Here is a 26,030-nt window from a genome sequence, read left to right on the forward strand (position 1 = left end):
ACCTATCTATCCCTATAAACTATGAAGCTGGGCTAGCGCTTAATATAAAAAAGGATAGCAAGAGTTTTTATAAGTATATAAAAAGGAAGAGGCTGGCTAGGGTGAACGTTGGTCCTTTAGAGGATGAGAAAGGGGAGCTAGTGGTAGGGGATGGGGATATGGCTAAGGTATTGAATAACTTTTTTGTTTCTGTCTTCACGGAGGAGGACGTGAATAATTTGTCGGGTGTTAGCAATGGAAAGGTGGTAGGACTGGAGGGTCCTAATGACATTACTGTTACTAGAGAGGCGGTGCTCGACAGACTAGAGGGGCTGATTGTGGACAAGTCCCCAGGACCGGATGGAATGCATCCGAGGGTTCTGAAAGAAATGGTGGAGGTGATAGTGGATGCCTTGGTGGTTATTTTCCAGACGTCGCTGGATTCCGGGGAAGTGCCGGAGGATTGGAAAACGGCTAATGTTACGCCGTTGTTTAAGAAGGGTGCCAGGCAAAAGGCGGGGAATTATAGGCCGGTTAGTTTAATGTCTGTGGTAGGTAAAATGTTGGAATCCGTCATTAAGGAGGAAATTGCGAGGCATCTTGAAGGGAACTGCTTGATAGAGCAGACGCAGCACGGTTTCATTAAAGGGAAGTCGTGTCTGACAAATTTACTGGAGTTCTATGAGGATGTGTCTAGGGCGGTGGATAGAGGAGAGCCGGTGGATGTGGCCTTTCTGGATTTTCAGATGGCGTTTGACAAAGTACCTCACAAGAGGTTATTGCAGAAGGTCGAGGGACATGGAGTTGGGGGTAGGGTGTTAGTGTGGATAGAGGGTTGGTTGTCAAATAGGAGGCAGAGAGTGGGAGTCAACGGGTGCTATTCGGATTGGCGGATGGTGACTAGTGGAGTGCCCCAGGGGTCGGTGCTGGGGCCTCAGCTTTTTACCATTTATACAGATGATCTGGAGGAGGGAACCGAGTGTAGGGTGTCGAAATTTGCTGATGACACCAAGATTGGGGGAACGGCAAATTGTGCGGAGGGTGTGGAGAGTCTGCAGAAGGACCTAGATAGGCTGGGCGAATGGACCAGGAAATGGCAAATGGAATTTAATGTTGGCAAGTGTGAGGTGGTCCACTTTGGTAGGAATAATGGTAGGAAGGACTATTACTTACGTGGTGAAAAACTGCAGCAGGCGACGGTGCAGAGGGACCTTGGGGTCCTTGTGCATGAGTCGCAAAAACCCAGCTTGCAGGTGCAGCAGGTGGTCAGGAAGGCGAATGGGATGCTGGCCTTCATAGCGAGGGGGATTGAATATAAAAGTAGGGAGGTCTTGCTGCAGCTGTATAGGGCATTGGTGAGGCCGCAGCTGGAGTACTGTGTGCAGTTTTGGGCGCCGCACCTGCGCAAGGATATTTTGGCCTTGGAGGGAGTGCAGAGGAGGTTTACTAGGCTGATACCGGAGTTGAGGGGGTTGAGCTATGAGGAGAGGCTGAATAAACTAGGCTTGTACTCGTTAGAGTTTAGAAGAATGAGGGGAGATCTCATTGAGATGTATAAGATGATGAATGGGATGGATAGGATAGAGGTGGAGAGACTCTTCCTGCTCAAAAAAGACAGTAGGACTATGGGGCACAGCCTCAAGATAAAGGGGAGGCGGTTTAGAACGGAGTTGAGGAGGAACTTCTTCACTCAAAGGGTGGTGAATCTCTGGAATTCTCTGCCCGTTGAAGTGGTGGAGGCTGCCTCGCTAAATATTTTTAAGACGCGGGTTGATGGGTTTTTGATAAGAGAGGGGATTAAGGGTTATGGGGAGAGGGCGGGAAAGTGGAACTGAGCCACGACAGATCAGCCATGATCTTATTGAATGGCGGGGCAGGCTCGAAGGGCTAGATGGCCGCCTCCTGCTCCTATTTCTTATGTTCTAAAGACACTCAATGATCTGGCCTCCACAGCCTTCTGCAGCAAAGAGTTCCACAGATTCACATTGTCTGGCTGAAGCAATTCCCTCTCATCTCTGTTCTAAAGGTTCGTCCCTTTAGCGTGAGGTTGCGCCCTCTGGTTCTAGTTTTTCCTAGTAGTGGAAACATTCTCTCCACATCCATTCTATCTAGGCTATGCAGTACCCTGTAAGTTTCAATAAGATCCCTCTCATCCATCTAAACTCCCAGAGTACAGACCCAGAGTTCTCAACCGTTCCTCATACGACAAGCTCTTCATTCCAGAGATCATTCTTGTGAACCTCCTCTGGACCCTTTCCAAGGCCAACACATCCTTCCTTAGATATAATGCTAACAGTCTCCGGGGTAAAAACCAAAATACTGGGAAGACAGTAAAACATACTGAGCAGTCTCTAGTACTGCAAGAGAAATAATGGGTTAATTAACATCCATGGGCCCTTTCAGTGAAGAAAATAGAAATGGAGTTCCTATGCAGAGTGTTTTCAGTACTTTGTACAAATGAATAAAATTGCTGGTGAACTGTTTGTACCAGTTTTTCTTAGTACAATAGGAGTCAGATCTTGCGCTGGATTTTGGTTCATCCGACAAATCTGGGAACTAAAATTTCCGATGACTTGACAAAGATCTTAAAGAGCAGTACTCTCCAAAGCAGTTCAGGTTCCACCAAAGGAATCAAGTCGAAGGCGAAAGAATTATGCAGTTTGACAGTTGTTAGAAGATACTCTTTGAGATTGTCTAGTTTTTAGACCACAAACTAGACAATCTGAAGAAAATTGCTTACTTGAAAATGCTTTGAATTTAAGCACAGCAGTCTAAATCAGAATGTCGATGGAAATATCTGGTAAAGGGGCTGCACAATTTGGTGCCAGAATGAAGATCCACAAGATGGAAACTGCCTGTATGAAGTCAAAACCACAATAGGCACGTCATAGTTATGCCAAAATGGATCATTCAGAATGAATGCTGGAGCAATAATAATTGTGGCAAAACTGATCACATTGTAAAAGTTTGTTGGCCTAAACGAGCTTCCCTTGAGAAGAATATTCAGATGAAGAATTTGGGTACTTTCAAGAAGAACAAATTGCGTTCTACAAAAAGAATTACATTTGTGAAGAAGAGAATGTCCATAAATATGGTGGAGATCCAACTGAATGTCTTATCCATACATAGTGGATTACATAGATTCCAGGTGACTCTGAAGTTAAGTGAACAACAGATTAGGATGGAGGTTGACACTGGTGTTGCTGTATCTTTAATTCCTGAGACTACGTACCAGCAAAAGCTGAAGCATCTTCCTTTAAAACTAGCCGACATGATTTAAAGGACATACCACGAAGAGATGTATCATTGAGTGGACAAACAACAGAGTTGCCCCTTCATGTCGTCTGTGATAATTTTCTAGTTCCATTTAGCAGATCATGATTGGAAAAGATAAAGCTTAATTGGAATGTTGTCAATAAATTTGTTGATGTCTAAACAGACCGACAGCACCATCTGGATAAATACGAGAGTGTATGCGAAGAGTCACTTGACTTAACGAGGGAGTTGAAGAGAAACTTGAGATAAAGCCAAATAGTTAACCAAGAAGTCTTGAAACAAGAGCGGTGTCGTTTGCAATTTATTCCAAGGTTAAGAAGAATTAGTGTGACTTGTTAACATTGGTGTATTGGGTAACGTGAGTGACTGGGCTACCCCCATCATATCTGTCATGAAACCAGATGGTTCTGTTTGTATATGTGCTAATCAATATCTGCTTCCTTTAATTGAAGATTTGTTTGCTGGGTTATCAGGTGGCCAGAAGTTAGCAGGATTGATCTCTCACAAGCATGCGTAGAGATGAATGTAGCTGCTAAATTTTAACCGTTACTTATAATCATTACTCATGAAGATATTTTTCATTATAGAAGATTTGGAATAACATCTGCACCAACCCTATTCCAAAGATTGATGAATCAGATTTTATGTCGTCTCTCTAGTGTACAGTGTTATCTGGATTTGAATAATTTAGAAGCAACATAGGGACGTTTCTGAGAATGTGGTCTGCGTATCAAGGAAGAAGAGTATTTTAGGATCGATAATCAATAATGTGAAATGATGACCATATAAATAACATAACTTTGGTGCACCAGAAGTTATGCTCAGTGCTGCTTTTTCTCTGGCTGGGCGTAGGTTGAGCACTGGTCAGAGTTTGCAAAGCAAAAGCTATTGTTTGTTCTTCTGAAGGATATGTGAAACTGCTGCCCCTACTCCATAAGGTGAAGCACCACAACTGAGCAGTAATGTTACAACTGGACAAATCATTGAAAAATTTGTCAGATTTTTCAATTGCCTCCAAAGGTACCAACTTCTTTAGTTACTAATATTGTGAATACTACTATGGAAGACTTAGTTGAAACTGAGTTGCCTGATGATTGTGTCTTAGCTACAATACCATGTGAGAATGATGCAACATTAGTTCCAAGAGAAGAATCATACTTCCAGGGTCAAGGAAAGCCAAGTTCCAGAACATCATACGCAACCAAGAGATCCTCCTGATCAACCGTGTTGTTGCTTCACCAGGTTGTCACCTCATTTTTAGGTATACCCAGTGCTACTCCTGGCATGCTCTCCTTATTAAACAAGAATTCATCCTTACCTTTGGCAACGGTAACATAAGCATTTCGCTGGCAACAAAGTTGAAGATTGTGGTTGAATCCAATTCTACGATGCTGATGGGCCATAGTGCCATGTGGATGCTCAGTTTGAGCTGCTAGATCTATTTTGAATCTATCCCATTTAGCACAGTTTATCGTGTGATACAGCATGATGGAATGTATTCTTTATGAAAAACGGGGCTTCACCTCCACAGAGACTGTATAACAGGCTCCCCACCCAATACTGTCATGCACTGCTATAAGTAGATTGGTGAGACAAAGTAAGAGAGTTTTTCCCCTCCTTTTTGTTCACTCACTACCTGCTGCAAGCCTTGGCTGTCCTTCAGGACCTAGCCAGTAGCGGTACTTCTGAGCGATGGGCATTGAAGTTTCCCACAGAGAATGCATTCGTTACCCTTGATTCTTCTTCCAAGTGGTGCTCAACATGAAGAAACACTGATTCATTAGCTGATGGAGGACAGTAAGTGATAATTATCAGGTTTTTGATTTGATTTATTATTGTCACATGTATTAGCGTACAGTGAAAAGTATTGTTTTTTGCATGCTATGCAGTGAAAGCATACTGTTCATAGAGAAAGAAACGAGAGAGTGCAGAATGTGATGTTAGTCATAGCTAGGGTGTGGAGAAAGATCAACTTAATGCCACTTAATGTAGATCCATTCAATGTCTGATGGCAGCAGGGAAGAAACTGTTCTTGTGTCAGTTGCTATGTGACCTCAGACTTTAGTGTCTTTTCCCAACGGAAGAAGGTGGAAGAGAGAATATCCACTTTATATGGGAGGTTTCATCATCTGTGATGCCAAATACTTCATTAATTCAGAGCCAATGCTGAGGACTTCCAAAGCCAATTCTTTCTGACTGTATACCACTGGTCCATCAGCTTTGAGTTTGTCTTGCTGATGAGTCAAGACATCTCCAAGGATGATGGAGAAGAAAAATGGGTTCTGAAATCTGAAACAAGAGTAGAGGAAGCTGGAAAAACTCAGCAGGCCTGATGGAGGAGTCTGGGGACATTATCTATGAGATATGATTCAGGGAGTATGGCTATCGCAATATTGTTTGACTGTACTGTGGGACAGCTCTCCCAAGTTTTGGCACAAATCCCCAGATGTTCATTGAAGAGGACTTTGCAGGATTGGGTGTGCCTGTGTCATTTTCTGATGCCAGGTGGTTAGACCAATTTTATTCTTAGAGCTTTCCTGTAATGGTTTGATACAACTCAGTGGCTTGTTAAACAATTTCAGAGGAAAGTTGAGAATGACCAACATTGCAGTGGGTCTGGAGTGTGTGTGGCCAGAACAGGTAGGGATGGTAGCTTTCCTTCCCTAAAGTGAATCACATGGGTTTTCGCAGCAATTTTATTCTACGTTTATTAATTGATTGACAGACTGACTGAATCTAAATTCCCTCGCTTCTACAGTGGGATATTATTTAGCATCGTTTTCAGTTGTCAGCTGCTGACCTCTGAAAGAATACACCGTTGGACTTTGAATCTCACATGAAGTAATCATTCTTTATTCTGTGGCTTTTGCTATGTAAACCTTTTCTGTTGTTCTCTTTCCCTTGTTTATTATATGAATACACCTGAGGGTTAATTTGCAACCTTAGTTTTCTTTTGAGGTGTGTGCAAATGAACTCAACCTCTCTGTTCACCCTATATTGAGTTTGTTGTGGGGTTATTAATTGAAATTGGATCACTCCAAAACTGAGGGGTTGGGAAAATGCACCTCTTATAAAGGGGGAAATCAAATCACCCCTTCTGTTCACAGATGAGTTGTGAGAGGAGAAATTGGGGTTGTTTAAATTAAACCTGTTCCTATGCATAACATCCAATTTTTCAAAAGGCAACTTTTCCATATGCTTTGCATCAGTGCTGTTTTCGTGAGATCTAATTTCTTTTGCACAATTCTGGCCAGCGACAATTGACATAAGGGACAAGAGTATGCCTTGTGGCATTACAGTGTGTGATGAATTCCAGCCAGTTTTCTGCTCCAGCTGTGCTTTTGAGCCAATGTGCTGATTGTTTGGAGAGTGTGTGTGTGTGTGTGTGTGTGTGTGTGGGGGGGGGGGGGGGGGGGGGTGGGGGGGTGTGGGGGGGTGGGGGGGGGGGAGCGGTGGTGGGGTGGAAATATTGTAAGTGTGTTACAGCTGTTTGCAATTTGCTTGGTCTGTACTGCACTTTACCAATTTTATGTCAGTGTGTGTGAATACAGTGAAAGACTATATAATGGAAACATGTTAGGAGTTCAAGGTCCAGCATTTTAGTTTCTGAGCCATCTGTTGTCAGAGCTCTCGCTCGTCGGCCTTTTGGCTAAGATCAAGTATAGTTTTGCTGTCCTGCACTTGACAGATGTCACTGAGGCTTCATTTGAAGCAATTTTTAAAAACAACATCTAGGTCCCTTTGGCTAAGATGCAAATGAGATCAAGCCTTGGAGGAGGTTCAATGCCTGCTCCAATCAGCTTGGATCATATAGATCAAACCCAATACAGGAAGAAGCTTGGATCTGGAATATCTCACTTTTGAGACTTTGAATTGGACTTTGATTGGATTGAATTGGATATAACAAAAAGATCTGTTGTCAGAACCCTGTACAACACTCAAAAGTACTTTTCTGAGAGCACAACTGAGATGTGTTTGATTGCTGCTGTGAAAATATCTCATTAGCCCTTCTGTCTGTCTGTGTCTCACTCATGCGCGCTCTTCCTGAGGTGACTTCCGTGAAGAAAGCAAATAATCTGAACTGTTATATTTAATCCAGTGTTGTCTGATTAGCCATTGCAGCACATTCCATGGAAGAAAATACTGTGAAGATACTCTTAAATGGTTACAGCACCCTCTTAGTTACATTTCTCCCTAATAAAGCTGATAGAAAAAGTATTGGGGATTGTAGCATTGTTCAGATTGCAAGGAAGATCCTAATGAAATCCTATAGTTAAGATGTGTATTTGGCAGAGAACATTTTCTACAATGTTGACTGCTGTTGTGGCCATTAGCTGTGGAAATTGCAAAAGTTACTGAGCAAATTCAGAGTTTAATGCTGAACTTTTAACAAATACATTTCATTTTTTCCCGCGTTTAATAACTGTATTGCACCTGACAAAGAAGTTGGAAGGATCACAGCACAAGCGCAGGAAAATGGTTCAAACTCATACCAGTTATTTTATTCCAGCAAAACCCAAGTGACAATTTACTATCAAGTTAACACCAAGGATTATTCTTGGACTGGCCCTGTGGCAAATGGTTTCCTTCTCGCAAATTTTTGAGCATTCACTGGATACTTTTCTCCCAGATTGTATTGCTCCCCAAGAGCCCAAAACCGCAATTACTTCAACTGTAGGGCAAACACGAGCTTCCGAAACTCAGTTCCCAGCAGCTTTGCAGTATTTCTATCAGAGAGCTTAGAATTTGTGTCTTCACTCTGACATACACACTCTGAACTTCTTTTCTGTCTATCACCAGGCCCCTATGGCTAGGTACCAGCACAGTTTTTTTTCTACTATGTTTTTTCTCAAAAATCACAAAACTATTAACTCTTTTGTAACCTATCTCTTCACTTCAGGGGTTGTAAAACCTCATTAAAATGCATGTGTGTAAATGAGCCCAGAAAACCTAGCTTTTTTAAGCTGAGGATCCCTCCAGACTTCCCAATGCCAATCTTACAAGCAAACAAAATAAAGCGGAACCCAAGTCCTACCTTTCTTAATGCACAAGTAAAAATTAAACATAGTTATATGTTGTTCCTAACACTGGTCTTTTTCAGTGGGCAATTAATAGCCAAGGCAGTGAGTGCAGCGTGATGAACTGAAGTCTGATATGTTGCCAGTTCTGGTACATACCAAGCTTGCTGCCTGCAAGAATATTAGAAATCTAGTTTTCTTGTATGGTCCTTTTTTAATCATTCATGAAGTGTTGAGGAACATTTGTGTTCACCATAATAACTGTAGCTATTGTGTTATGTGTCTCTTTCAGGTAGAAATGGTTTGTCCTGGCTAGCTTGTGGTGCTCATTTGGAGCTGCTTAACTCGGTCACAGGTGAACGACTATCAGCCTATCGGTTCCGTGGAATTGGAGAACAACCTCCGACCATTCTGGCTGTAAAAGAATTTTGCTGGCTGAAAAGAACTGGATTATTGATAGGCTTAAAAGAATCAGAAGGTAGCATCCTCTGCCTTTATGACCTCGCAGTATCCAGAGTGGTTAAAGCAGTGTTTCTCCCTGGAAAGGTACATTATTATAATCCTTTGACCATTGCCCCTCTCCCTTTGCAACGAAACACAGTGATTAGCAGAGAGCCTTAATTTTTCATATTGTTGTTTGAAATTTGTCATGTTAGTTTTCATATTCTCAGTTTTATGAATGCTAAGCAATAGTTATTTCCATTTCTTCACAGATTGCAAAGAAAGATGATTTGTTCCTTTGTTTTCTATTTAACAGCAACCAACTGTCCTTCATTTGGGACTGGACTGTTGTATGTTTTGTTCTTTCCAAAATGGTCTGAATTTCTTTTAGAACCAAAAGTGTGTGTGCTGGAAAATTTCAGCAGGTCTGGTAGCATCTGTAAAGAGAGAAAAGAGCTGATGTTTTGAGGTCAGATGACCTTTTGTCAAAGCTCATCTGGATTCGAAATGTCAGCTCTTTTCTCTCCTTACAGATGCTGCCACAGGTCTGAGATTTTCCAGCATTTTCTCATTTGGTTTCAGATTCCAGCATCTGCAGTAATTTGCTTTTCTTATAACAATCCTTTCTTTGCACTTAGCTTTGCTCGATAAGTGGAAAAGTTTCAAAAGTGCATTTGCACTGGGCTTTGCATTGTGCGTCAGAGGCTTCATACTCTGCAACAAGTTATTAGTTCCCCCAACCCTTCAGCAGCTTTGTGTCATCTATAGGGTTCAGGTCTGGAATGTGACGAAAGTCTCTCCAGTTGACTAGATGAGCATAACTGAACAACACTCGAGCTGGATTCCACCCAGGATAAAGCAACCAACCCATTTAATTGGCACTATATCCACCACCTTAAACATTCAACCCCTCCACTACTTCGATGCACCTTCTAAACCCATGGTTTCTATTGCCTCGATGGATGGGTGCATGGGAGGACCACTACCTCTAATTTCTCATCCAAGTCTCACACTTATTATTGTTTTTCCTTCAGCATCATTGGCTCAAAATCCTGGCACTCCCTACCTAGCCATGCTGCTAGATTTATCTTTTTACATTTTCATCCACTGAATTAAACCTATTTGTATTCCCTATGTGAAACTTCATGATTCATGAAATGTCCCATGTTGCCTGCTGGGAACGTAGTGTTGTTCAACTTAATTTCTATTCAATCCTGAGGTTCATTTTTAATATCACTAATAAGATGCCATTTGAATTAATTCTTGCACAATATATTGGTTTTTGTGCATATCTACTGAGGAATATATCATTTCTGGTGGATATGTTTCAAATATGATTGTTCCATTTTGATTTTAGTTAGGGTAGCAAGCCTAAGAAAGTTTCTTCTTGAAGGTACTTAATCTTTTAACATTCCACTGTAATATTTTGCATGTGACCGCCTCAGTTCTGTGTTATGCAGTATTGGGTTTTAAGTCGAACTGCTTATCAGCTGCTGAAGTACCACCAAGATCTGCAAGGAGGGACATGGCCTGCTTGCTTACTATATCTGTCCTGTTTCCCTCAACCCACCCCAAAAAATTGCCCCATAGCTTAAATGTGAAGTGATTGAAACAAAACAGAAAGAACTGAAACAAAGCACATGATGAAGAAGAAATAGCGAGGCATCTTGAGAAGAATTGTTTGATAGAGCAGACGCAGCACAGATTCGTTAAGGGGAAGTCGTGTCTGACGAATTTATTGGAATTCTATGAGGATGTGTCTAGTGCGGTGGATGGAGGGGAACCGGTGGATGTGGTGTTTCTCGATTTTCAGAAGGCGTTTGATAAGGTGCCGCACAAAAGGTTGTTACAGAAGGTTGGGGGCATGGAGTTGGGGGTGTTAGCGTGGATAGAGGATTGACCCTCAAATAGGAGGCAGAGAGTAGGTGTCAATGGGTGCTATTTGGATTGGCGGTTGGTGACTAGTGGAGTGCCCCAGGGATCGGTGCTGGGGCCCCTGCTATTTACCATTTATATAGATGATCTGGAGGAGAGAGCTGAGTGCAAGGTGTCGAAATTTGCTGATGACACAAAGATAAGTGGAAAAGCAAATTGTGTGGAGGGTGTAGAAAGTCTGCAGAGGGATCTAGATAGGCTGAGCGAGTGGGCGAGGACCTGGCAGATGGAATACAGTGTTGGCAAGTGTGAGGTTATCCACTTTGGCAGGAATAATAGTAGGAAGGACTACTACTTAAAGGGCGAAAAGCTGCTGCATGCTACGGTGCAGAGGAACCTGGGGGTCCTTGTGCATGAGTCGCAAAAACCCAGCCTACAGGTGCAGCAGGTGGTCAGGAAGGCGAATGGGATGCTGGCCTTCATACCGAGGGGGATTGAATATAAAAGTAGAGAGGTCTTGCTGCAACTGTACAGGGCACTGGTGAGGCCGCAGCTGGAGTACTGTGTGCAGTTTTGGTCGCCGCACTTGCACAAGGATATTTTGGCCTTGGAGGGAGTGCAGAGGAAGTTGACTAGGCTGATACCAGAGTTGAGAGGGTTGAGCTATGAGGAGAGGCTGAATAGACTGGGCTTGTACTCGTTGAAGTTTAGAAGGATGAGGGGGGATCTTATTGAGACGTATAAGATGATGAAGGGGATGGATAGGACAGAGGTGGAGAGACTCTTCCTGCTCAGAAAGGACAGCAGGACTAGAGGGCACAGCCTCAAGATAAGGGGGGTGCAGTTTAGAACAGAGTTGAGGAGGAACTTCTTCACCCAAAGGATGGTGAATCTCTGGAATGCTCTACCCGTTGAAGTGGTGGAGGCTACCTCACTAAATATATTTAAAACGCGGGTAGATAGGTTTTTGGTAGGCAAGGGGATTAAGGGTTATAGGGAGAAAGCGGGAAAGTGGAACTGAGCCACTTCAGATCAGCCATGATCTTATTGAATGGCGTGACAGGCTCGAGGGGCTAGATGGCCTACTCCTGCTCCTATTTGTTATGTTCTTATGTTATGTTATGTTCTTATGTTATGTTATGTTCTTATGTTATGTTATGTTCTTATGATGTTAAGACACAACATTAAAAGTTGTGTTCATTAACACTGTTGGCTTAAGCTTGTTTTTGGTTTTTATTCAACATTTTGGATGCATTTTACGGTATTTTGAAAGAAAATTATTCAGGGTTTGCTTTTTTTAAAAACATAGGTGACTGCCATTGAACCAATAGTAAACCATGGAGGTGCCACTGCCAGCACACAGCGCTTACATCAGAGTCTACGGTGGTTTTTTGGCATAGTAGCTGTTGTGACAAATACTGGACACGTTCTACTCATCGATCTGTGCTTGGATGACTTCTCCTGTAGTCAAAGTGAACAGGAACCAGCTGGTAAATTGACCTGAACAACTGCTGAGAACAGAAGAGAAAATGCTGGAAAATCTCAGCAGCTCTGTGGCAGCATCTAAGGAGAGAAAAAAGCTGACGTTTTGAGTCCAGATGACCCTTTTGACAAAGAGTCATCTGGACTCAACACCAGCTTGTTTCTCTCTCTACAGATGCTGCCAGACATGCTGAGATTTTTCCAGTATTTTCTCGTTTGGTTTCAGATTCCAGCATCCACTGTCATTTGCTTTTATGCCTGAGAATAGAAGTACTAATGCTCATTTTGCTTTGTGCTTAGAATTATAACGTGTAATTTGCATTTATTACTAGTTGGCAGTGCAGATCTGATGCATGGATTACATTTTCCTTGCCCTGACTCCATTTACCTTGCTGTTGTCACTATAGCGTGCATTCACCAAGCAACAATCTCTTATCATACAATAATTGGTTGTTTTCTTTAAGCACACAGATACTACTGCACTGCACTGCACCCCACCCTACCCAGGGCCTAGACACCCAAAGAGAGAAAGTCTTTTCATAGTGCTTATTTAACATTGCCTAAACCTGCAGGTAGTGATGAAATTGATCTGCAGGGAGAAAATCGTCTTCATCTGAAACACTCCCAAGATTTTCTCCACCCTTTCCAAGTTAACTACTCTGTCCTTGATCTGTTTTTCTTTCCCCAAAGTAAGTCCCTGTTTCACTTTTGGATTAGGTTAGCCTTGAATCATAACAATTATTTGTGCTGATATATTGCGATTTAGTATATTGTTTTATTCTTGTATATCCAATGGTAGACTGAGAATCTTTTGCAGTGGTTTCTCTTCCTGTTGGTGCATCATATTCACTGGAGTTCCCCCAAATGAGCCATCCATCCTATTTTACATCTACATGTGGCCTGTTGACATTACCCAAAAGCATGTTGTCAGGTCCCACTTGTAGCATAACTGCGCTACTCTCTTTCGCAACAAAATTTTTCTCGATCTTCCCACTGCCTCTGTGTTGTCATACTGCTTATCTGACATCCAGGCCAAGATGTGCTCAAATGTCAACCTCACCTTGATGTACAGATTGACTGTTCCTTGCAATCAATGATCATTTCATACTAGTACTTGGTTATTGGTTTCTTTGTATTAACTCTTAGCATTTTTACTTGCAACCATCATTATCTTACCATTGCTTCACTATCGCCTACCATAATGGTGAAGCCTAATGGAAAAATTGCCAGGGTAGATGCTTTGTCTGATGGATTGAATGCTGGAGGCTGAGCTTCCCGACTTTCCTGTTGTTGCTCACTCTTTTTAGTGTTTTTATCTTTCGTGCTGCTACTGCAGTTGTTGGAAGGGTAGTTGAAAAATTGGGAGGATTAAGAACAGTGGAGTGGAATCTTTTTTTTAGCTCCCCTCCTGAGAGGGGCCCTCCGTATACATTGGTCCCGTAGATCTGTATGTGCCTTATTAATATAAACCAATTAGTGGAGACAGGCATTGTAAAACAGAGCTCTTCTGTTCCCATGTGGATTTCCATTACTTTTGTGGCCATGGTCCTGTAACTCTGACTTGGGCGTATAAACTGGTTTGCCTATATTCATATACACATAGAAAATTTGTGACCATATGTTATTGGTTTTAGTTCTACAAGTGGAAGTTATTTCACATTTGAAAATATTACTTTAAGAATGGCTCTTTTAAGATGTTGATAATAGACTCAGTGTGATCAGCTGATCGTCCAGCCAGACCTGTGAATTAGTCTTGGATGTGCTGAAACATTTGTTTGGGAGCATTTTCACTTGCTGCATTCTGAATTGATGTCTTTTCAGATCTTGAAGTGGTCAATAGATCCCCTGCGGAAATTCCTCAAATGAGGGAAACTGTGATGAGGGAAGGACGACACCTCTGCTTCCAGTTGCAGAGCCCATCTGCAGTAGCAGCCACTGCAATGAGCTATGTGCCCAGAACAAACCAGCTGGTAGTTGGCTTTGCTAATGGTTATGTTCAACTCTGGAACTTGAAGACTTTGAAAAAAGAGTATGTATTACAAAGTGTGGATTTTGCATGCTCATTCATCGTGATTGTCTCTACCTTATCTGTAGTGCTATTTGGAGTTGTTAGGTCTCTTGGTAGATCCCTCTTATCCCCTACAATTTAACCAGTTTCAGTTTCATCAACTGTTATGACTAGGAGAGAGGGATTCTGAAGAAACATGCATTCAATGTAGTAACAGCAGATACCACATTCTAATGGACTCCTGAAAATAATTGATTTGATGGGACCATTTTCCTTGGTGCAGATACTACTCACAGTTGGAAGGAGGGAAGGTACCTGTCTATGCATTCACCTTTCAGGAGCCTGAGAACGACCCTCGGAACTGCTGTTATCTTTGGGCTGTGCAGTCTGCTCAGGATAGGTGAGTGTCCAAAATTATGTATGGAAAAACTATAAACATGTTGCTGTATGGTTATTGAGAGTAATTCATGTTTTATGTAAATTTTTTGCTTCGTGAGGTGATTAGTATTAACACTAAGCATGGAAGACTTTGGGAGGGATTTTCCAGCCGAACCCACCCCAAAACCAGAAAATCCCACCCAAAGCCAGCAGACCTTTGCATGATCCCGCCCTTCCCATCCGCTACATAATCAATCATTCCAAAATTGGGTTTGCAGTTAGGTGCAGCATAAATCTATAACAGTGCATCTTGGCCCCAATCGCAGGAAAGCAACTTCTCATGATCTCAATCTCAATTCTACCTTTAGGTGAGGAAAAATGAGAGGAGGCCCAATTGGAATATAAACATGATCATGGACTGGTTGAGCTGAATGGCCTGTTTTGTGACATATATCCTGTGTCAGTAGTCATTGCGTGGGCCCACTTGAGCTCAGAGGAAGTGTTCTTGCTCTTGCTGTCCACTCGGGCTGAGATCAGGGGATCCAGAATTAATTTTGAATGATAGTATAGCAGTAAATAATGTTGCATAATATTGGAATTCTAATCTCAACAGTCAAAGGCTAGCATCTAATCTACTGCATTGCCCAATTCTTCCAGTATTGAATGTTCCAGAAGAAAATTAATCTTCAGTTTTGTTTGTTCATTTTAAGTTCTGATCATTTTAAAGCACAGGCTACATATGTCGTTTAAAGTAGTCTTAGTTTACTACTTTGTTTTTCCTTTTAGTGAAGGGGACGTGGTAAGCCTACACTTACTCCAGTTGGCATTTGGCGATCGGAAATGTTTAACATCAGGACAAATCCTCTATGAGGTACACATTTGTTTTACTATGTGCAATATATTTTGATGCATTCACAAAGTAATAACCCATGTTGATGTTGAACAAATGGCAAATTTTTGAGTCTAAATAGGGATAGATTAATGATAGACGATATGAATGCCAAAAATATTGAAAGTAATTGCAATTTTAAAACAAAGTCTAATCCAGTTAGTGATTGCTGTGGTGTCCGGTTAAAAAATGAATCCTCCAACCTGATTCACTGTTAACAGCAATCTATGCAATGGATGAGAACACAAATTAGAAGAACGGATAGGATGAATAGTTTATTGAACCTACTCCACAGTTTCAATTCGATCATGGCAGATATTGGTTTTGCCTCCATTTTCCTGCATGCTCCTATGTGTTAGCATCTGGTATATCTGTTATACCACAATGATGTAAGTACAAAGTGTACTTAGACAATTACCTGATTCACAAACTTGTGGCTCAGGTTCACTCTTGTGAAGGGGATAACGTGAGGAAGGAATGACAAATTTTATGGGACTGTATTTTATGACGATTAGGGGAGCTGTTGTGAGACTGCTCATCCCTCCCAGAAGAAATGTCGGTTTTGACAGACTAACTCTTAAAAAGCCTACTCCGCAATGATAACATTGAGCTATGCTATAACAATTCTGTCTTTCTGAAGGTTGGAGTTCAGCCCCACAGTGGACAGCAAGTCCTACCCTCAAGATCTGTCAGTCAATTGGATTGGACAGCAGGTCTAGCAATTTTAGCAGTGCCAGAACTCAGTAGTGGACACTGCCAGTACTGCAAGGAGATGTAGAAAGAAGAAAGTTCTGGGCTTTTAGAGTGGGTGGGGATCAGAAATCTGGAGGGATGGTGGTCTTCGGGTGACAGGCAGTGAGGCCCACAAGTGGGGGTGCCCTTAATGCACACGGTACCCTCCAATTGATACCAACATCCAGCAAAGGATATAAAATTCAACCCGTGGTTAATATAATGCTGTTGATAATGGTCATTTCTAGAGAGGTCCTGAGATTTTCCTTGCACCTTTACTTCAACTCCTTGGTTCTCAATCGAGGTTTAGATATAAACATACAAAGATTATCTAGCAATATGTATGGAATGTAATATGAAATAGGACAATTGAAATATGTTAAGGCAACAAACTTCAAAAGTCTGATTTTGTAGACCTTTGGGCCCTGGTGACATGATTGGAAATCTATGCTCCAAGAATGAACATGTGCCATAGAGGTTAGTGGCACACTAAGCAGCAGCAACGTGCATTCTAACTTGCTTTCAGAGTTTCTAAATAGACTTTTTGTTATTTTGAAGGGCTTGGAATATTGTGAAGAGCGTTATACTCAAGATCTTACCTATGAAGTATTTTCTTCAAGGACTAGGAATACCAATGCTCGGCTGCTGGGTTGCCAGACTATAGAGAAATTTCGCAATCATGGTGATAGAGAAGAAAATGTGACTGAGGGTGAGTTTAAAGTATTACTTATATAGAGCAGGTAAACCCTAGTAGATTGCTTTTGAAGATCAAATGGCAGTGTTACTGCTTATGTCCAAAGCTGCCCATAAATCCCTTTGAGAAAGATTGGGAGCTTCAGGCTGTCAACATTCATTTAATTGAGAAATAGTGGAATTTTTTGATCGCAAGTGATACTACTACGTAGTTTATGGATTGAAATTTACAAGATGTCAGCCCTGAATAGGTTTTGACGGTGGTGAGATGAATTCGGGACTCAGCCATTGCTGTAGAAACCTTGTAGACTATTAAACATGTGGGTATTATTAATATGCTGCAAGAAAGTCTGGTTCCCCATGGCCACCTGCTGACATTCTCTGGTAAGTGCTGGCAAGAGAATTCCAAGAAAGTGTCCCAGAAGGAAAAAAGTGCCATGCAGAAGTGGGTAAAATTCCCAAGTAGAACCCAGAGTCGCATTCCTGCTCTTTATAAATACATATATGCTCAAGCCTCTTCATCTTCCCAACAGATCCCAACTGTTCAGCTCTCCAGGAAAGCTGCAACACCTTTCCTGTTCAGGCCTACTTACAATTGCAGTCGGGGTTCAATGATAACATCAGACCCTGATCTGATGTTATTTAATGAATGACCTTGCCATGTTTGACTGGGTACCTTAGTTTTCTGTCCAGAGGCTTGCGGGAACCAGGTAATCAAAGGAAAGTGATTTGGATGATTTTAACTACCCAGCTAGTTTTCTCAGATAAGGTTAAAAATTCTCCCACAGCACAATTGTTAAAAAAATGAAGCAGTTCTATTCAAAGTTTTCCAATGTGTTGTTTTACTTTGGACTGTTGTTGCTGTCTAGTGATCTCCTGAATTGAATTTACAATTTTTTTCAGAGGATACGAAGTTCTACACTGATCCTTGCATTGTACAGAACAAAAATAATTGAATATATCATTGTAATTGTTATTAATGTAATTTTTGTGCTGATTTGTTTATAATAAGCTTAGTGAAATCCTTTTGCTTACAGCCAGCTCGCCAGACACCAGTGTGTCTATTTTCAGTTGGCAGGTGAATACATATGGGCAACGAAAGCCATCCACCTACCTAGGTATTTTTGATATCAATCGTTGGTATCATGCACAGATGCCTGATTCACTAAGGTATGAAATCTGGATTTCCTTATTTTTCTATTCATAACTATTAATAAAATTTTAATGAACAATCATGAAGCACCAAATTGGCAAGCTCATATATTGAACATGAGAGGACCTGGTCAGGAGTAACTGTTATCCTGATGCTGATATAGGAATGGAGGTAGCTTTTACATATCTGACTGTCTGCTCAGTAGTGCTCACCCAGTAGAAAGGAATGTTCCATTTCCTGGTATTGATATTCCTCAGTTTGAGCAGAGAAGAGTTGAAAACATAAAATCATTTTCCTTCCTGTCAGAACACCACAAACTTTCAAGCCAGTGCACCATCTTGTTGGCTTGATTGCATGACTTCAGCTCAGCAAGAACTTAAACGAGTTATCTGGGCGTGGCTTAGCACGGATAGTACCCAGCTAAGCTTGGAAAGTTCCCAGTTAATATGAAAACCTGTTGCCCACATCAGTGTAATAAAACTGACTTTGGATTACATTGGGATAAATTTCAGTGTCTTCTATGTGTAATTGCAAAAGAAACTGAGGTTTATGCACTGGTTATTCAAACACTTAACACAATCAACAGAAAGAAGGACATATCCATTGTAACGATCCAGCTTCCGGATGATTAATTTTTGTACAGGCCATTATGGAACATTTGGAATGGGAGAGACTAAGTCAGTTAGGATTCTATTCACTGGAATTTAGAAGAGAGAGGGGATCTCATAGAAACTTGTAAAAAATTTTAACAGGGTTAGACAGTTTAGATTCAGAACGAATGTTCCTAATGGTGGGGGAATCCACATCTAGGGATCATGGTTTGAGGATAAGGAATAAATTTTTTAGAACTGAGGTGAGGAGACATTTCTTCACCCAAAGGTCAGCCGTGATCGAAATGAATGGCAGAGTAGGCTCAAAGGGCCAAATGGCCTATCTCTGCTTTTAGTTTCTAAGTTTGTGTTGCATCCGCATTGTTCCTGTGTGATTCTTTCAAAGTGCAGAAACAAATTTTCAAATTGTATAGAAGCAAAATACTGCAGCTGTCAGTAGTGCTGGCAATACTCAGCAGGTCAGGCAGCATCTGTGGAGAGGAACAGATAGTACTTCAGGTCAGTGACCTTTCATCAGGTCAGGTATTGATCATTTTTATTGTTTATTCATATTAGGCCAAAATTCATGGACCTTTTTTTGCCCATTCTTAATGGCCCTTGAGAAGGTGGTAGTGAGCTGCCACCTTGAACCATTACAATTCATAGTGCTGTTAGGAAGAGAGTTCCAGGATCTTGACCCGGTGACAGTTAAGCAACAGCAATATAGTTCCAAGTCAATATGTATGAGAGACTTGTAAAGGAACTTGCAAATGGTGGTGTTCCCAAGTGCTTACTGCTTTGTCCTTCTAGGTTGTAGAGGTCATGGGTTCGAAAGATCTTAAACTTGTTGAAAATTGTAATTGTGACTGGATGTTTTAATTTTGTGGTTTCTATTGTACAGGGCAGGAGAGCAACTCCATAACTGTCCCTACTTTGCATTATGGTCCCTTGATGCTATTGTGTGCATGACCTTTCCATATTACCTGCTGGATGTTTTGGTACATGAAAGAAGCCTGAGTCGTGGAGTTCCTCCTTCTTATCCCCCACCAGAGCAGTTCTTCAATCCTAGCACCTACAATTTTGGTAAGTGTACTCATGTGGTTTAAGACTTCTATGGTGCTATGGTAGAATGTAACATTTATGTAACTTTAAAGGTTCATGCTTGTGTAATGGCCACTTAGGTGAGTTAACTTTGATCACTCGGTCTAACTGTTCTGTAGGCTTGGTGTTAAATTTAAGTCTGATGATGCTTCCATGAAGTTGGGACATTGTATTACATTAAATGTGCCCAAAAAGTGCTATTTATTACTTCAAGAAAACTTGGAACTGGTTGTTGATATCTCACCCCAATGTCTTTGCATTGTTTTCCAAGTACTTCAGTTTATACATCAGTTTTTTGTTCATTACTGATCTCCTATGAATGCTACTAGTATAAATGGTAATACGGTGGGATTTTAACTAATCTGCATTGTTTGTTTGAATGAGTTGCTAAACGTAGATGTTTTTAAATTGGAGGCCAATATTGTTTGAGATACTGAGCTTGAACAAAATCTAACTGACTTTTGTATTAAAAAGTATGTTTTTTATTTTTACAGATGCAACATGTTTGATAAATTCAGGTCTTGTGCATATAACATGCTCTGGATTTCAAAAAGAGGTGAGTTCTGATGTTATTTAATACAGCAATAATTCAGTGTCACTTTATTTAACTGAGATCATTTTAAATTAACAAAAAATCTGATTTCAGATTTAAGCTGACCAAACACCACTACAGCTAGAAATTCGACTAGTCTTTTATGTATGTATCTGTGGTGGGTGGGGAGGTTATAAAGGGGAGAAAAATAAGTCAACATAGGAGAGAGAATTTATGTAACATCTAAATCCTTTTGTACTTGACAAAATAATATCTTTGTTGATTTCACTATAGCCATTTGTGCTATGTTACTGAGTGTAAACTGTTTTTGAGTTCCAGTTTTCTAGACAAGACACTGACCCACTCCACCATTGTAGTCATGGGCTGGCATTCATTTTTACCTATTACTCAATTGGATCTTGGCTTTATTTCCTCTTCTGGTCTGTGCCATCACTTATTTCAACAAGTCAACAGTTCACTGTGGTATAATTTACTTAGACTGGTTCTTGACACCAGGTTTTCTTTGTGGAAACTGATTCTGGGCAAATTCAGTGTAATGTAGTAATCCCCAGCTAGCCACTCAGTAGCAACACTCATTCCAGAAGGCTTTCATTTTAAAACTAGTATCACACAAGTTTTGAAAGGAGATAAGAACATAAGAAATAGGAGCAGGAGTAGGCCATCTAGCCCTTCGAGCCTGCCCCGCCATTCAATACGATCATGACTGATCTGAAGTGGATCAGTTCCACTTTCCCGCTTTCTCCCCATAACCCTTAATTCCCTTGTCTGTCAAAAACCTATCTACCCGTGACTTAAATATATTTAGCGAGGTAGCCTCCACCACTTCAACGGGCAGAGAATTCCAGAGATTCACCAGCCTTTGAGTGAAGAAGTTCCTCCTCAACTCCATTCTAAACTGCACCCCCCCCCCCCCTTTATTTTGAGGCTGTGCCCTCTAGTCCTGCTGTCCTTTCTGAGCGAGAAGAATCTCTCTACCTCTACCCTATCCATCCCCTTCATTATCTTATATGTCTCTATAAGATCCCCCCTCATCCTTCTAAACTCCAATGAGTACAGACCCTGTCTATTCAGTCTCTCTTCATAGTCCAACCCCCTCATCTCCGGTATCAGCCTAGTGAACCTCCTCTGCACTCCCGTCAAGGCTAATATATCCTTGCGCAAGTACAGCGACCAAAACTGCGCACAGTACTCCAGCTGCGGCCTCACCAGTGCCCTGTACAGTTGCAGCAAGATCTCCCTGCTTTTATATTCTATCTCCCCTGCTATAAAGGCCAGCATCCCATTTGCCTTCTTGATCACGTGCTGCTCCTGCAGACTGGGTTTTTGCGACTCACGCACAAGGACCCCCAGGTCCCTCTGCACCATAGCATGCTGCAGCTTTTCGCCCTTTAAATAGTAATCCCTCCTACTACTATTTCTGCCAAAGTGGATAACCTCAAACTTGCTAACATTGTACTCCATCTGCCAGGTCATCGCCCACTCGCTCAGCCTATCCAGATCCCTCTGCAGACTTTCCACACCCTCCACACAATTTGCTTTTCCACTCATCTTTGTGTCATCAACAAATTTCGTCACCCTACACTCAGCCCCCTCCTCCAGATCATCTATGTAAATGGTAAATAGCTGAGGCCCCAGCGCAGATCCCTGCGGCACTCCACCAGTCACCAACCGCCAATCAGAATAGCACCCATTGATACCAACTCTCTGCCTCCTATTAGACAACCAATCCTCTATCCACACTAACACCTTACCCCCAACTCCATGCCCCCTAACCTTCTGAAGCAACCTTTTGTGTGGCACCTTATCGAACGCCTTTTGAAAATCAAGAAACACCACATCCACCGGTTCCCCTCTGTCTACCGCACTCATCACATCCTCATAGAGATCCAATAAATTCATCAAACACGACTTCCCCTTAATGAATCCGTGCTGCGTCTGCTCTATCAAACCATTCTTTTCTAGGTGCCTCGCTATTTCTTCTTTGATGACAGATTCAAGCATTTTTCCAACAACAGACGTTAAACTAACCGGCCTATAATTCCCTGCCTTTTGCCTGCTACCTTTTTTAAACAGCGGCGTAACATTAGCCGTTTTCCGATCTTCCGGCACTTCCCCGGAATCCAGCGAAGTTTGGTAAATAATAACTAAGGCATCTACTATCATCTCTGCCATTTCCTTCAGAACCCTGGGATGCATTCCATCCAGTCCTGGGGACTTGTCCACCATCAGTCCCTTTAGTCTATTGAGCACTACCTCTCTAGTGACAGTAATCGCATTCAGGCCCTCAACTCCTACCATCCTTCTATCTTTAATATCCGACAAACTATTCGCGTCCTCCTCCGTGAAGACTGAGGCAAAAAACTTATTTAAGGCCTCTGCCATTTCCTCATCTCCCACCACTAAATCCCCCCTCTCATCCTCTAAGGGTCCAACATTCACTCTAGCCAGCCTCCTCCTCTTTATATACTTGTAAAAACTCTTACTGTCCTTTTTTATATTTAGTGCTAGTTTAGCTTCATAGTCTATCCTTCCTTTCTTTATCAACTTCTTTGTCATTCTTTGGTTTTTAAACCTCTCCCAATCTTCTACTCGCCCACTACTTTTAACCGCTCTGAACACATCGCTTTTAATTTACTTCTCTCCTTTATTTCCTTCGATAACCATAGCTGGTTATCCCTTCTCCTACATTCCTTCTTTACCATCGGAATATATTTCTTCTGAACACGGAAAAAGATCTCCTTAAAGATCCTGCACTGTTCCTCAGCAGTCCTACGAACCAATCTGCGCCCCTGGGACTGTGCTTTCTCAGTTATTTACTGGATGCCTATGATCCATAATCGCTCGGCCTCTGTAGAAACTGTCATGAATTGACTGTGTTTTTGCTAGATGTTCAACTTTCCACTGAGTGAGCTGTCCTCACTCAGTTTACAGGAAAATGCTCTGTTTTATTGGCCTTATGTCATAATGTTTATCCTATGATCATACACTTACTATACTGAGAACTTTGAAGAACTGTTCCTCGCATTATTGACATCTAATGTTGTTTTCTAGACATTAAATTATTTGAAGAAAACTGGTCCTTTTCTCAGTGAAGCTATACCTGATGGTTATAGTCGTTGCCTGATGGCTGGCCTTCTGTCTCCAAGGCTAGCAGATGTACAGCCTTCTTGTCTCTCACAAGTAAGTTGAAAATAAGAGAGGTGTAAAATCTTCTATTGATAGATTGAAAGATAAGCAAAAGCTATTTGACCCATCAAATTTTGTTTTCTAACTCCTTTTTTATAGCCTATTATTTATGTTGTAAAGTGGATTTTGTTTTAGCTTTTTTTATCTAACTTTTTTTGATTTTATTTATCACTGGCACTTCTTACTGTGCCCACTTCAGTCCAATGCTGGCATCTCCACATCATGATTTATTATTGTCATGTGTATTAGTATACAGTGAAAAGTATTGTTTATTGCGCTTCTCTATAACAGATAAAGCATACTGTTCATAGAGAAGGAGAGAGTGCAGAATGTAGTGTTACAGTCATAGCTAGGTTGTAGAGAAAGATCAACTTAGATCCATGAAAAAGTCTAATGGCAGCAGGGAGGAAGCTGTTCTTGAGCCAGTTGGTATGTGCCCTCAGACTTTTGTATCTTTTTCCCGACAAAAGAAGGTGGAAGTGCGTGTGTCCAGGGTGCGTGGGGTCCTTGATTATGTTGGCCGCTTTGCCGAGGCAGCAGAAAGTGTAGACAAAGGTTCCTGAAATAATTAACTTTATAATCAAATGAAGCTACCTTATTAATTTGAATAAATTGTCATTTAGTGTTCCTCCAGTCTACTCTCCAGGGTGATTTCCATTATTTTGCCTGTTACTGTTAAGCCAATAGACCTATAACTGCTTGGGTTTAATTTGTTGCTCTATTAAAATATGTGCACGTGATTTCCTTGCTTGTTTCACTCTGTACTCTGTAGATCCTCAAGTGCTCAATGCTTTTGTGAAAATTGCTAATACCCAACAAATATATTCACTTGTCTCTGTGATCATCCTTGGTTTGTGCTATGCCAACAGGTCTAAGAGATTGCTAGCCTTTCATTTGATTTATCTAGCTACTGTTTCTACCTCACAGATCTTCTGAATCTTTCAGAATTCAGTTTACTATTGTTATCTATTTATTAAAGTATTCAGCATTTCTTAAAAATATTTTGGACTAATTTCCCTCCAACTTCTCTCTTAGAGCTTGAACATTTGTTCAAGTAATTGTTTTAATATTTGTTTAGCATCTTTTGCTGTGGCTATCTTTAGGATATCAATTGTACTTTTGTGTGTTTCCTAACCAATTGCTTTTAGAATCATGTTCAGTAAAGTACTACTTCCTTTTAGCAGTACCATGGCTGTGGTATCAAACCTTATTCCCAAGAATCAAGCACTTTATTTAATCTGACACATCAGTGTAGTACAGAAATGGGCTTTTGGATGAAGTATTAAGTAAGGCGAGTCCCGGTTTAGCTTGTTTAGGTGGATATAAGTGATCCAATTCAGCGAAGGACTCAAGTTCTGCATTCTTCCCTTAATCGACAGAGGAGAGACTGAGGGATTTGGGGTTGTTTTCACTGGAAAGAAGGCGGCTAAGAGGGGATCTTATTGAAACATATAAGATGATTAGAGGTTTAGATAGGGTGGACAGTGATAGCCTTTTTCCTCGGATGGAGAAAGCTAGCACGAGGGGGCATGGCTTTAAATTAAGGGGGAGTAGTTATAGGACGGATGTCAGGGGTAGGTTCTTTACCCAGAGGGTGGTGAGGGATTGGAATGCCCTGCCTGCTGCTGTTGTAAATGCGCCTAGTTTGGGGGCGTTTAAGAGATCTGTGGATAGGTTTATGGACGTAAAGGGATTGGTTTAGGTTCGAGGGTCATTGTTTTTTTAACTGGTCGGCGCACCATCGTGGGCCGAAGGGCCTGTTCTGCGCTGTAATGTTCTATGTTCTATGTTCTATTTTTTTAAAAGACTGATCATTCATGTCAGTTGTTTTGGGGATTTTGTTTTGTGCAAATTCGCAGTGAAACAAGTCCATTATCTTTGATGTGCTTTTGGTTATCCTGAGGGCATGCGAGGTATGACTTAGATTGAAACCTGTTCTGCCAATTTTCTATTTTTTTTTGTATCCCCCTACTACCATCATCTATAAACAACTTTTGTCCCTTTATTCATTCTTGGTGCGTTCTGCTTGTTTAGCTTACACCTACTTGCAGTTAATAAAAACAAAAGTGCTGGAAATACTCAGCAAATGTTATGATCTCAAGGGAATCTATTAAATTAAAAAAATTGAAGCTCATGAGTTAAAAGATTCATGCCGGCAGATTTTGCATTTTAAACAAACATTTCACTATACAAGCATTAAATAAAGCAAGTACTTAACACCATATTTTATGAACCCTTGCTATTTAAATGCAAAAGACTCAAAGGATCACTTCCCGTTCTGTGCCTTACAGGATATTGAAGATTCCTTCACTCATCCTGGGATAAGATCATGGTGTGCCACAGGCCTTAAGAATTCATTAATTTTCTGTTTCTCAGTCTGGTACTCGAACCTCCAGTGTCTCTCTGTCTTTGTCTGTCTCCCTGTCTGAGCCCTAGTATAAATCACTCCAAAAATCAGTGGGCGAGGCCTTTTCCCACTGGAGAGGCTGGCAGCATAGCGCTAAGCAGGCCACTGCGCATGAGCCAATCTCAGTGCTCGATCACTGGTCAGCCCCATGGCACCCGCATCACTGGCCTTGCCAATCTCCCCTTGCCCCAATCACTCGCTGGCCCTCCCGAACATGCCTGGGCCAGCCTCGACCCTGGCTGTGGTCCACCTCAGTGTTCCCACCTGCC

General features: G+C 41.5%; 1 protein-coding gene across 2 annotated transcripts in view; it reads left to right on the top strand.

Annotated features, from left to right (window-relative positions):
* The window catches only part of ahctf1 (AT hook containing transcription factor 1), a 97,773-nt gene that overhangs the window by 18,183 nt on the left and 53,560 nt on the right, over window positions 1–26,030 (top strand). For both annotated transcript variants that reach the window (XM_080200775.1, XM_080200776.1), the window contains 10 exons: window positions 8,566–8,819; window positions 11,899–12,079; window positions 13,893–14,100; window positions 14,363–14,479; window positions 15,244–15,328; window positions 16,637–16,787; window positions 17,809–17,941; window positions 19,416–19,597; window positions 20,110–20,171; window positions 23,220–23,348. In XM_080200775.1, the coding sequence (XP_080056901.1) occupies window positions 8,566–8,819; window positions 11,899–12,079; window positions 13,893–14,100; window positions 14,363–14,479; window positions 15,244–15,328; window positions 16,637–16,787; window positions 17,809–17,941; window positions 19,416–19,597; window positions 20,110–20,171; window positions 23,220–23,348 (1,502 nt within the window). The remainder of the gene's footprint in view (window positions 1–8,565; window positions 8,820–11,898; window positions 12,080–13,892; window positions 14,101–14,362; window positions 14,480–15,243; window positions 15,329–16,636; window positions 16,788–17,808; window positions 17,942–19,415; window positions 19,598–20,109; window positions 20,172–23,219; window positions 23,349–26,030) is intronic.

Source organism: Carcharhinus amblyrhynchos, chromosome 12, assembly GCF_965287045.1.
Source record: "Carcharhinus amblyrhynchos chromosome 12, sCarAmb.v2.hapA, whole genome shotgun sequence".
NCBI lineage: Eukaryota > Metazoa > Chordata > Chondrichthyes > Carcharhiniformes > Carcharhinidae > Carcharhinus > Carcharhinus amblyrhynchos.